The sequence below is a fragment of the Acipenser ruthenus genome, chromosome 8 (assembly GCF_902713425.1).
Source record: "Acipenser ruthenus chromosome 8, fAciRut3.2 maternal haplotype, whole genome shotgun sequence".
NCBI classification, from domain to species: Eukaryota; Metazoa; Chordata; class Actinopteri; order Acipenseriformes; family Acipenseridae; genus Acipenser; species Acipenser ruthenus.
Genome location: NC_081196.1, coordinates 15,837,302 through 15,850,876, shown reverse-complemented (window position 1 = coordinate 15,850,876; position 13,575 = coordinate 15,837,302). Strand labels below are relative to the sequence as shown.

Sequence of the window (13,575 nt, the reverse complement as noted above, 5' to 3'; positions counted from 1 at the left end):
AGTTCTTGACACACTCAAACCAGCGCGCCTGGCACCTACTACCATACCCCGTTCTTAAATCTCACCGGCACTTAAATCTTTTGTCTTGCCCATTTACCCTCTGAATGGCACACATACACAATCCATGTCTCAGTTGTATCAAGGCTTAAAAATCCTTATTTAACCTGTCTCCCCTTCATCTACACTGATTGACTTGGATTTAACAGGTTACATCAATAAGGGATCATAGCTTTCACCTGGATTCACCTCGTCAGTCTATTTCATGGAAAAAGCAGGTGTTCCTAATGTTTTGTACACTCAGTGTGTATATATCTATATATCTATCTATCTATATATATATATATATATATATATATATATATATATATATATATATATTTAACTTGTCTTCATTCAATAAAGCATTTTAGGTATATTTGGTATTTTTGGCAATTTGCTGAAGGTGTAAAAAAAAAAAAAGTGGTGTTGGTGGTTTCTCACATCTGTGCTTCAATTAAAAGGTGTTTTGTTACAGTTAAATGTGTAAACGTGATTTACAAAAACACCTCCTACTTTGTTACAGTGGCTAGCAGCACCACCCTTGTTAGAAGTGTGAAATAGAAGTACATACAGTTGCTGGTTATTCTTATTTGTGAGCGAGATTAAATAGACTTTAATATATGTTGGTTTGGAGCATCACTTCATTTCCAAATGTGTGTAAGTAAATAAACTACTGGCATAGTTTAATGCATTTTGTACATGTATAATTTATAATATACTGGGGTTTACCATAGTACAAGCATATAAAACCTAGGCAAGTAACCCTTGTCAGTAACCTCAATGTAGGCCTGCATTTCAACTGTGATGAACATCAACACAGTTTATAAACTGAACGCTAGATGGAGCACAATAAACAAATACCTGAAGTTTGGAACATCATTCTTTTAGCAATAGCATGAACATTATTTAGCCACTACGGGGAGATTTCCAAACATCAGCGTTATTGTATTGCACTCATGGTATAGTAACGACAGCTTTGGTAGTGATTTTCAAAGAGAAAATCATTTACGAACTTTGGAAAATTCCCCCCTAGATGGCCTAAACAAAGCAAAAAGTGGATAACAGCCTTAGATGTGTTAACCACAAACCCAAAAGCAAGGGAACAAGAATTGAATGTAGACACTTCCATGTGTAAATAACATACTGTACATAGTTATGCATGAGCCATCAGCTGGCAAGATATGGTAGTACAGTGGCTAGGTCTGTGTGTAATTATACTATTGTCTTAATTTAAAAATATAGCTGATATAGAGAGTGCTTTGACCTCTTGGTAGCAGGTAATAATTCCAGCTCTTACAAAACAATAAAAAAAGCACAATAAGATAAAGTGGACATGCTGATCTCATGCTCCAAAGCACAATGACTTCACTTCCTCTAAGGACATACTATACTAGGAACAGAAGACTAGGAGACATTGACATCATATAAACTGTTGCTACAGTGGTACCTTCTATCTACTGTTTTTGTCAGACCTACATTAGGAAAAACATGTATAGGCATGCATACTAGTGAATGTCCATATAGTCATCTCTGAGTCATCAATCATTTCACAAAATATGTTGAAAAGCAGAAGAAATGTCCAGAACCCTGCTGAAAAGCAGTTGGATCATACGTTTCAAAGTGGGTCAAATTTACCATAAAAAACACTCCACCTGTTAGCGCCTGCTAACTTTACTATCGTTTATATACCTTTTGTCTTAAAACGTTTTGAAACTTCATTCCCTTATACAAGTTAACTGTAGTGTGCCTTTATATTACCGTAAAGAGATAGAAAAGTGTAATAAAGTATAGTGAAAGCATAATGTAGGTTTAGTAAAGAACCACACAGCTTAGTATGGTGAAACAAATACCTGTGGTAAAATGCAAAAAACACAGAACTGCATGCCGCACAGGGAAAGTCTGCTAAACCTCAAAGGTACTGTGAAAATAAACCAAGAAAAAATGTGGATTTGGCAATTATTCAGTCAACAAACCACTGAGACTATTAACATAATTATTGTTAGGCCACACAGATCCACAGGGTACTGTACAGTGAATCTTTATATTTTTATAGAAAAGTGTCGAAAGGGAATTCCAAAAATTGAATTCCATGTATCTATGATGAGGTGTTCCTCTCATGGAAACTCTTGGAAAGACTCCCATGAGAGGAACAACGCACTGGAAGGAGACTTTGTGCTGGTTGAAGAGCTGGTAAAGCTACTGTAATCCTAAACAAAAATAGGTTCATTCAAACTTATAAATCTATTTCTGTAAACCTTGACTGAGATTTTAAATAGCAGCTGGGTGTTCCAGTTCCCAACTCTTAGCTGGACAGGCTCACCAGCTGTTATTTTCAGCAGGCCCCTCAACATTTAGATCTTGGGAGTTTTAAAGTATGAAGAATATTGAAATTCTGGGAAGAAAAGGCCCATGTGGTGGATGTTTAAATAGGGGAAACCAGAGTATATGTTGCCAGTTGAGGTGCTGCTCCTATTTTTGATAACCTAATTTGCCACATTTCCATTGTAGAGTCTGGGGCTAACAATGTGACACCGTAGATCAATCTAGTCCTCCTGGGGTACTTTATATTACCATTTAAAACATGCAGTGGCCCTGTGTCAAAACAGAGTGCAGCACAAAGAAGAGCCTTGTTGATTGGTAAACAGCTAGATTTTTACATATCTAAGCTTCTTTAGAAGATGATAATATAGTAGAGTACATTTAATTGGTTTGAATGTGTGTGTTTGGTTACCAGGTGCTCCAAAAATAACACCCCATGTTATCTGACACATACTTTGTAAAATGTGAACTCTGTACCTGTACAACATCAAAAATAATGACTGCTGGAAACCAGCTGTCTCTTGGTTAATTTATTTTATGTTTCCAGGAAACACATCAGACTATAAATTCTTTTGGAAATGGAAATCTGTTTCTCTTGCCACCAGGAAAGTTGTGGCTGTGAAATATCTTTTTCCCTTGAGTTTTCTTCTGCTTTCTTTTTTATATTTAACATCGGCAGCTGTCTTTCTTTTTCAGGCCATGACACAGTTTACTAGCCTGCTGCAGTATATTAGTAAGTTACACACGTTTACTCACAGCCAACGAATTATAAATAGTGTGCCAGAGGGCTAATGGCTCAAGAAGTAACTGAGAACTGTGTGCAATGTGGGCCATAGCCTGGAGTTATGGTCTCCGAGGAAAACCTTATTTATCTACATCCTTTAACCATTGAGGAGTCTTCTTGTGAGGTATTTGCAGTTCCATAGACACCACAGGAAACATAACACTCCCTACTGAAGCAAGTTTAGTTGCGTAAGCATAGAATCTGTATGATTGCACATTAGCAGCTACTGTACAGTAGTAAGGTCATTGGTAAATCTTGTTTGACTTTCTACAGTAAATAATACAGTTATGTTCTTTGTATGGAATCAGCTGTGTTATGTAGCCTGCAAAGTGGAGAAAGTCTTGCAGATATTGAGTAACAGCTCCCCCGTGTGTTGACATGAGGTAATAGCAAAGTTCCTGTAAATTGGGCTCATGGATCAGTGATTTGCATTAATGTCAGCCTGTTCATGACTTGTGCATGTTTAACATTGTACTCCAACAGCAAGGTCTCGTTGGTAGTACAGCAGTAGTAAGCAGTACCAACTATTCCATTTTTATTAGAAATGTAATATTATTTTGATACCTTCGTTGGACTTCCACAGTCTTGCCATATGGACTCTTCCTGCACCAGTTTTGGAATCGCAAAAATGAAAAGGCTTGTTGCTATGGATACACAATCTGTCATCTATTGTCTATTTTGTGTATCTGCTGTAGTTAAAAAGATTCAGTAAAACATTACACATATTTACCCAAATAGCTCAATAACATTGACCCAACATTGTTTGCTATCTAGGTATGTATTAACATGGTGGAGTATGACCATATTATCAGTTATACTGTAGTAGGGGACATTCTAGCCACAATTTTCTTGAGGTACAGTACACCACTAGAGCCCTATTTTAAAATAAATGCAAATGTTCAAGTGTAATACTTTTTGACAGTATAAACCTATACAGGCAAGAAATTACAAATACAATAATGTATTGGGCCTTATAAACATCTCTTCACATCCTCCATTTGTCCTTACCTAATAGTTATTTGTTTAGAAGTCCACTTAAACACCTGCTTTAATGAAACTGTGGGGCAGTTAAATGTTTCCTCTTAAAATGGACACACTGTCCAGCACAGAGAGTATTCTAATACCTGCAGATGAAAATGGAGTTGAGGGCTGCCCAACTGTGCTGTATCTTTGGTGTTTGTAAGACGAATTAGAAATTAGAAAATGTGAAACAGTATTGAAGCTTAAATCTTGAAGCTCTGTTTTAGCTCTAGTAGCAAAGTTAAAAAGGGGGATTTAAAAAACAAATGAAGACATTTTGGAACCATTTGAATAAAAATATCTCCAAAACAGTAAACTATTGCCAGCTCATTAACCAAACTACTTACAATGAAGATTGATAACAGTCATTTCTTTACAGAACATTAATTTCCTGTATTGTTGTTACGAGATTATTGCTAATTATTATAAAAAAAAAAAAAAACACTTTATGGTTCTCTGTTGGGCACAAGATTTTTTTTCATTTAAATTAGAATTCTCTCCTGAATTCTGTGCGTGTGGTTAATTTCAATTAGCTGATGCAGATCTGCAGTAAGTGATGTTAAAATATTAATGTACGCTGCAGATGGTTACATAAGTAGCACCTACATGTTTCCTATCACAGAGGTGAACCCCACAGTTTTACCACTGTTTAAAATATAATCAGTGGCTTGAAGGCAAAAGGATATGAAACATTAAACTGTTTTTTCCCCACTTAAATATCCAGTATCATAGTTTAACCTTCATAGTGTTCTACATGAAATTGTACCGTGCTGTGTTTTGCTGTTCTCAGGTTTTCCCATTTTGGAGAGACCCGCCTCCTGTTGGGTTACCTGTGCGAATCTTTCATGTATTTTCAATTTAATATAAGTAAATAAATTCCAGACGTCAACAAATAATAATAATAATTATATGTTGTAGCTCTAATAATAATGACACATTTATTAAAAAAAAAAAGGGAAATGCTGTTCTGTTTTATTTATTGCTCTCACAATATACAAAAAGTTTCTTTTAGGGGTGTTTCAGAGATAGGCGTAATTTACACAGAGGATGTGGGGGACATCACTTTTTCAACTATGAGGAACTGTCCCCCTCACACTGCAGGAGTGCTAAAACTTTTATTTCTCAATAATGTATTCATATAATCACAAGTCAGTGCAGAGTCACAATTAGGACCCAGCGGAAATGCCAATCAACGAATTAGATCAAAAAACGCGTCTGATCTGGGGCCGTGTGAACAGGATGGCTGGGTAATGATGTCAGACCAGGAAGACACACGCTCCAGTACTGTGGGTTGAGATGCAAATGCGCTCGTTTTTATTAAATTACAGAAACAAAACAGAAGGCACGATGGCCAAAACAAATATCTTGATATATAAAACAAAACAAGTATTGTGCTGGTGTATCCCCAGCACGAGTAGCAATTGTTTACTTTTCTTTTTATACTTTCTCTCTGCTCTCTCACTATCTTCACTCCACTCTCCGGTCAGCAAAAGCAGGTCTTTGTTTTATTAATTTCCCACATAGGGATATTGGACACACAAACAAATCAACAAAACAAACCTAGACTCTCGCATCTGTATTTGTATTTCATTATGAAGGTTTATCAATGTTCCAAAAACTCAATGTAGGTCACGTTTTACTAAGCATTTTTAACGCTGTTGTACTAAAGGGATCCGATCCTAGATCCAGGCTCTGATCTGAGAGGAGCTTCAGGGCTCTTTGAAGGCTAAAGTCATGGCTTCGTAATTCCATGACTCAGAAGCGACTGAATAATGTAGCTATTTGCCACACTCGTCACTCCTGACAACATTGGGCCAACAATTTATTGCTATGAATCCTTGCTGCCAAAATGTCTTTGGATCTTTTAATTAGACATACAAGGGATACAATGTTTTATTCTACTTGTTTGTATCCCTTGTATGTCTAAGTTGAAACCAAAGTTACACCAGAGTTGGTTAATACTTCAATAATTCAAACTTGTTTGTAAATATTTTTTTTCCATTATTACAGTAACGTTACCATAAGGAACAAAAGTCTTGAATGCGTTGAACAGATTTTGCTGCAGATATCTAACCCCCCCACTCAAGTTCCCTGAAGCAACTCTATGTGCTTATCATTGCAGAATAAGCAGCTCATTTTGCAGACTCTCAATTGATCATTATTGCAGGTGCTTGTATGTGCCTAAGTGATCACCCTCGCCCTGAAACCGGGGATGTACCAGAGGTGGTGAATACTCGCACCAGCTTTTCACCTTGTAGGAAAGAACTTGGCCACTTTCAATAAGGCGCAGATTTATCAAAGTCTTTACTCATGTTAAGCAGGACAGGTGTGCTGTAATATGCAAAACCAGATTTACTTAGGTCCTAATGTTAAAAAAACAAGTAATACACAAACCAGAAGGTTGATTTAATGACTCAGTTGTACTAGTTTTGTATGTCTGTGTATCTGTATGTCACACTTTACCTTTTTTTATCTGTAAAGAACCACTTATTGTGATTCAACTCTCCTAAGGACATTCTTTATCACAAGTTAATATATTATCGGAATCAGAGGTACAGAGACTCTGTCCTTCATACTTCTATATGGTATGTCACATGTTTTTACACATAGTGACTAGACTACTGCTTCTGAAACTGTGATGAAACTTATTGAGAGTACACGAATGTGGTGGCTATTCACCAGTCTCTTCTTGCATTTCTATGTCAAATTTACATTTTAGTGTCAAACTAAAACCTGAAGCCTGTCAAGAAAAACTAATTAGTTGCTCAACAAACTTGTAAATGTACAGTTATAATCATTGTAATACTTCTATTTCTCATATAAATGATATGCTATCCTGTTAACTTTACTACTTGGTTATCATATTCTTAGTATTTGTCCATTTCAAAGCCTGAAGCTTCTTGCGCAACTTGAGAAAAATCTAGCCCTAGAGGAGAATCAAGTTGTTTTGTGTTCATTGGATGCTACTGCTAAAATGACATCAGTACAGTTTAGAAAACAGAATCCTTCAAATCAGAACATTTTCCATTTCCTCTAAGCACTCTGCTTTAAAAGAGAATCATTATCAAAATAGCTTTGCTTTACAGAGAGGCATTACAGTCATTTTGTTCATGTCAGCATTGCCATGGAGATATTAGTCTTGCACAAAAGAACATGCACTTCACCACTGAAATTTAAAAAAGAACTGGAGCCAATCCTGCTGTTGCTCCAGGCATGTGTCTGTCCATACAAATGAAGCTTATGCACAGAAAAGGACAGGAATCTTGTTCCGGTTCCGATGAATCACTATAACTGACCGCAAGCTACTGTGTGACGTCAAACGTGGGATAAGCTGTTGTCCTTCAATGTACATTTACAGTACTGAAGATGTATTGACCTGACAAAGAACAAATATAAAAAAGTCCCCCAATGTAATTGCACTATGAGAGTTTCTAAGTTTCTAGTTTATTTTTCTGTTGCATTCAGTGAATGCTTAGCTGAGTATAGCACATGCATCCTGTAACAGACCCAGGCTGCAATAAAACTTCCTCATCTATACTTTCAAAGGATTATCTAAATAGGGTATATACAGCAGAGAAAATATAACACATTATAGCTCATTCTGTAATTAAATAAAGCTACAGAATTGCCTTTACCCATAACTCACTGTTATTAACTAGAGGACTCTGTTTCATCCTTGCAGTTTATTTTGAAATTAATCATTTAAGCATCCCTGTAAGGAGAGTTTATGTGAATTTGCAAACCCGGGACTGCCACCACACCTACTACTTCTAAATTAATTTCAGCTGGCAACTTCAAATTTTCAGTGTTATGGAAACTCCTTGGACAAAATCTAATAGCACCCTTCACTTTGACCTGTGACCTAAGTTGGCTGCTACAGTATATTGGGGGGTAACGTGACATTTTTGGTTTCCTGATGATAAAGACCTAATGCTTCGAGATATTGGCTTCATCAAGTTCGATTATGGGTACATGAAAACCTCATGTCTTATGGTAGTGACTTCATATTTCCATGGTTATGTAAACCATGCATTGTTAATGTGTTGGTGACCATGACATTGACCAGGTGGTACTTTGACCAGCATGCGTTGAAGAGATGCTCCAGGCTATATCCCATCAACCTGAGGAAATAACATTGGAAACCAGTATTTGCATTGGCTATTGATATAGATCTGGAACATGCAAATACTAAAGGTAGTATTATTAGCCCTTGCTAGGGATGCATATGGGAATAGTGGGAAAGTGACATTCAAACATGTGTGTCACACTTTATATTAGCCAAGCAACAATTACCAGTAATTACAGAGTATCCTAATTAATGAGATAATAACCTGTTATTTGATCTGTTACACAGTAATAGCTGCAATACTTTAGCAATAGAACCAGAAGAAAATGGCTTTACCGTCTGGTGAGGCCTGCCTCGTGCCGTTGAAGGCCCGACAGTTGTATTGCTATTAGACAATAGATACCTTAAAAGAAATAACATTTCAAGTTTTTCTTTGTTTTTTTGTGTGATTTTTATGCAGCAATAGTTTTTGTTGCTCATAAATACAAACGTTTTCCTCAATATTCCATTGAGCTGTTCTTCAGTTCAGGTACCCCCTACAAAAAAACAAACATGGTTTTGAACTGTTTGTAAAATATGTAAATTAATAAAAGTACCGGTAACTTTAAAAAAAAAAAATAGGGTTTGAGGGCAGGTTCGTGTATTTTAAGTTTCAATATTTAAGTTACCGTTATATCCTAAAATGTATTAGCAAATAAAAATAGTAATTAAAAGTATCTAGTAGCCTACCTGTGTTAATGCTGGTTATTCAGTTTGTTCAGTGACTTGTTCACAGTGTGTTCATGAAGTTTATTCAAAGCCTTCTGGCTTTGTTAGAGAAGAGAGCACAGTGCCTGCTGTAGAAAAGAGATTTTCTTTCATCAAGTAGAAAAAAAAGGTAAAATACAGAAATTAACTTGAATTAACAGAGATTGAACGTAGTTTGAACGATAACATTCAAGGTGCTTTACCGATGGTTAGGGACCTCATATTGACCAATCAGTTTAAAGGAAATCTCTGATCCATTTTCTAATGTATATTTTAACCATGGTAATTACTGGTAATTGTTACCTGGTAAATTCAAATGCATTACGTAATGTAAAGTTGCAAAAACTGTAAAAATAAGTAAAACTGTAATATGTAAAACTGTATTTAAATGTATATTTTATTTATTTATTATCCACTTTTAGCTTTTGAAGGGCAGGGGCACTTGTCACACTGTTGTCACAGCTGGAGTTCAGTGGTTCAAGAGTGATACAGAAACAGGGCTGAACCAGTTATATAGCCAATGCGGTTGCTGGTGTGGAGAAAACTAGGTTGTAACTATATACCTGACCTAGAAAGTAATTATAGATTTTGAACCCACAAAGCACAGGCAGAAACTGCATAACATATTTGTACACACCACCTCTCAGTCCAGTATAATTTTATTTTGATCTTGCCAGTAACACCTTCCCAGTGAGTTTTTAAACTGCTATCTGCTTTATATCTTGCTCTGACTGTGCACTGGACTTGCCTGACCTACGCACCACGCTACTGGATCCTCAGCTGTTGCACTATTCCACTAGCAATATGTCATTGTAGATATAACTTGTTGTTATCCTAACTTGTTGCATCCTATTTCATATTGTATTTTAGTAGTATTCTTTGCACTTACTGTAAACTATACTGTATTTAAATGTTAATCTTGCATTGCAACCCTGTACTGCCCTGTAACACTTGTAAGTCGCCTTGGATAAAGGCGTCTGCCAAATAAATCAATACAATAAAAAACATCTGAGTTCATCTTTTGCTGAAAGCAGGCTGTATCCAGTTTAAGTCATAGATCACGGGGTCTATATATGTAAACACTGTTTTATATATTCCCTTAGAGTACTGCATTCTTCTTAAAGTTGTGTGTTGTTACTGGTAGAAAGATGAGCCACCCTGTTTGTTGCTGTATTGTTACAAAACTTCTTAATGGATCAGGCTCCATCTCTCTTTCTTCAGGTGTTGTGCCTTCAGGATTTCTTTGGAGAAGATGATATTTTTATTGCGTGTGGACCAGAGAAGTTCCGCTATCAGGATGACTTCCTTCTTGATGAAAGTGGTAAGTCTGTCTGTATACATCTGGGAGAGCTCCCAAATGTATTAATTTTCCTCACTTCCAAATTATATAAAATTATTTTTTGCATATAAAATTACGAATTGGGAGCAATCCAAAATTATAATTTGGGAGTGAAGGCAATTTTAAATTTGGGAATGTTTTGGTGGCCAACCTACAATATAAAACACATTCATTCAAACTAGTAATGTGTCTATATTAAAATCTCATTTTGTCGCAGGGCTCCCGAGTGGCACATCCAGTAAAGGTGCTCCTCGTGGAGTGTAGGATGCGCCCTATAGCCTGGAGATCGGGTTCAAATGTCAGCTGTGACCGGGGGTTCCTTGGGGGCGACGCACAGTTGGCCGAGCGCCGCTCGAGTAGGGAGGGCTTGGGTCGGCAGGGGAATCCACGGTTCACCGCGCACCAGCGACCCCTGTGGCTGATAGGGCACCTGCGGTTCTGCAGTGGAGCCATCAGAGTTGTCCTCCAGCACTATAGGTCTGGTGGCCTCACTGTGGATCCGCAGTGCGAAAAATGACGGATTGGCAGGAGCACATTTCAGAGGACATGAGTTCCTGCTTCCGTTTCCTGAGTCGCCAGGGGGTTGCAACGGTGAACCGGGATACAAATAACAATTGGGCAGTCCAAATTGGGGAGAAAACCTGGGTGAAAAAACCATTGGCGACGACTAAATAAAGAAATAAAATAAATACATCTCATTATATCAAAAAATTGGTGTAATAATCTCAAACTAAATTTTCCATTATCTTTATACTTATTATTATTATTCATTTCTTAGCAGACACCCTTATCCAGGGCGACTTACAATTGTTACAAGATATCACATTATACAGATATCACATTATTTTTACATACAATTACCCATTTATACAGGTGGGTTTTTACTGGAGCAATCTAGGTAAAGTACCTTGCTCAAGGGTACAACAGCAGTGTCCCCCACTGGGGATTGAACCCACAACCCTCCGGTCAAGAGTCCAGAGCCCTAACCACTACTCCACACTGCTGTCCCTATATACAAGTATTTACATATGGAGAGATGTTTATTTTACCTTCTATCCATTCGGTTTGATGATGAATCTGTGTGTGTCAATTGCTTCCTGTAACCAGGAGTGTACAGTGGGCACACCTGCTGTCTCTGCAATAAACACTAATTGGCAAGCTCTCAAACTGCTGTCTTCCCACGCCTGAATTCTTCATGACTGAGTGATGTTGTAGAGGGACACTTTGTCCTTCAGAACTCTGCTCTTGTCCGCCCCCTCTTCTCACACCACATGGCTCTTTAGAAGAAAGCATCTTAAATCTGTTTCTCATCCGTCCTCACCTTCCCACCTTGCCTCCTCTTTTCACACACCATGAACAACTACACCTATCAGTAGCAACAGTGGATATGCATGTCCTGCATACAGCTTAGTTTAAATTACAGTGTTACAAAACATCTAGAACTTCAAACACTCAATCAAAATATATAGCAAAGCTTATGAGAAACTAAACAATTTCTGTCGCCTTTGGCGACAGCTCCGTATCGTGTTAGCCGTCCAAATAATTACAAACAGTATTACTGACAAACAAAAACAAACAAAACACTCATGTTTCACAGCACAGGTTCTCCTTCTGGTCATTTAACATAACGATTCAAAAGGAACAGATCACATCACTACGTCCCCTTGTTATAACGTCACCCATGACCCCTTGGTCAACGAGCGCATCCGCTCCTCCAATCCACGGATGCCACGCCGTTTCCCGTCCAGGTCATTGAGTTTTTCCACCTTTCTAGATGGTCGACTTCCACTTAACCCTGGGAATAAACTGTCGTGCCATTTAGTGCAGGGTACTCTGTTCCCTCTATGCAGCTGCCTCGCAGGTCAGGAGGGAGATCTAACACCAAGAATCATTCGATCTCTGTCACAAGGTGATGGTATTATTATATCAGCAAGGAAGGGGCTGTTGACATATTGGAACAAGGCCCAGGACTTCTCAATTCAAGAATTAAGTGCGTAGTTGCACGAGGACTGTTCAGTTCAGTAATTAAGGGAGTAGTTGCAACAAAGCCTGGGGTGAATTAAAAGAGCCACTAAGAAGTACTGCTGACCTAGAATCAAAAAGATAAGAGACAATGAGGATGCTCCATTAGGTTTAACCAGTCTGTTATATAAAAACTAGCCTTCCATATTACACTAAAAAGGCAACACAATGTTTTCTAGAAGAGCGCATTCTTTAATGATGTGTTCAGTAATAAACATGTATTTGGACTTTTTATTTAGACTAGAGCACTTAGAAGGTTATTCCAGGTTGAATTAGCTCTAGGACTAATGTTGCTGTTGTTCACTACCTTTTTAATCTTACATTTACGTAACTACAAATCTTCCAAGCTTGCATACTTTCACACCATGAAAGAACAGCAACAATAGTCTTTTAAAATGTTTTAGTTTTTATGCAGAGCTTTTAAATATCATTCCGCCTACATAAATTAGCACGGCAGATCACTGTGACGTTAATGTTTGTTTCTAATGCAGGCATTTCAAATGCTGTGTTTACATTGATCATTCTGACGCAACAGTTGATGTGCAGATAATCCTGTTAAGTGTGTGCGGTACAAATTAAATACCTCTTAATCAGACGGCTTTCAAGCATGGCCATGTTACTGAAAATAAAGCATATTGCTGATGTTTTCTAGGCCTGGCATTCTAAGGAAAAAAGTCACTTGATGCAGTTCTTTCGGATCTGCTAGCTGTATGTTTTGATTTTAATTGTCCTCATTTCTTCTGTGGCCTGATGTACTCCCATTAACCTGCAATGCCCAGCTTTACTCTAATTGTCAGAGGCACTGAGCTCCTGAATATGTCATTGACAGTAATGGTTCACTAAGTGTCTTAAGTGACAGTTGCATGAAACCGTGTTCTGACCTTAATGATCCGAGTACAGTAGTAAACAGGGGATTGTTTCTTTAAAACATTCTGTATAATTACTGATGGTCTTTAATTGGTTCAAGGAGTTATCGAGAGATTCGATTGGTTCCTGACTCCTCCTAAGGCTACTCCTTCTTGCACAAAGATGACGGTTGTAGTCGGCTTGTTTACCGGTTTGATCTGTCTGCTATTTCTTAAGGAATTGTTGCAAAGATGCCATGACTTTGCTCATGTTCAGTAGATTTACCTGGAATTTACCTGGAAGCAGTAAAGATGGCAACATTTTAGAGCATTGTGCTTCAGTTCTGTACTTGACATTTTTACATGTGCAAAGCAAAGATTTTGCTAGGATTCC

The 13,575-nt window shown here is 37.6% G+C and overlaps 1 protein-coding gene across 5 annotated transcripts in view; it reads left to right on the top strand.

Moving 5' to 3' along the window:
- LOC117407140 (serine/threonine-protein kinase DCLK1) overlaps positions 1-13,575 on the top strand; it is a 95,036-nt gene that overhangs the window by 33,434 nt on the left and 48,027 nt on the right. For all 5 annotated transcript variants that reach the window (XM_034011823.3, XM_034011822.3, XM_034011821.3 and 2 more), the window contains exon 4: positions 10,197-10,296. In XM_034011823.3, coding sequence (XP_033867714.2) covers positions 10,197-10,296 — 100 coding nt within the window. The remainder of the gene's footprint in view (positions 1-10,196; positions 10,297-13,575) is intronic.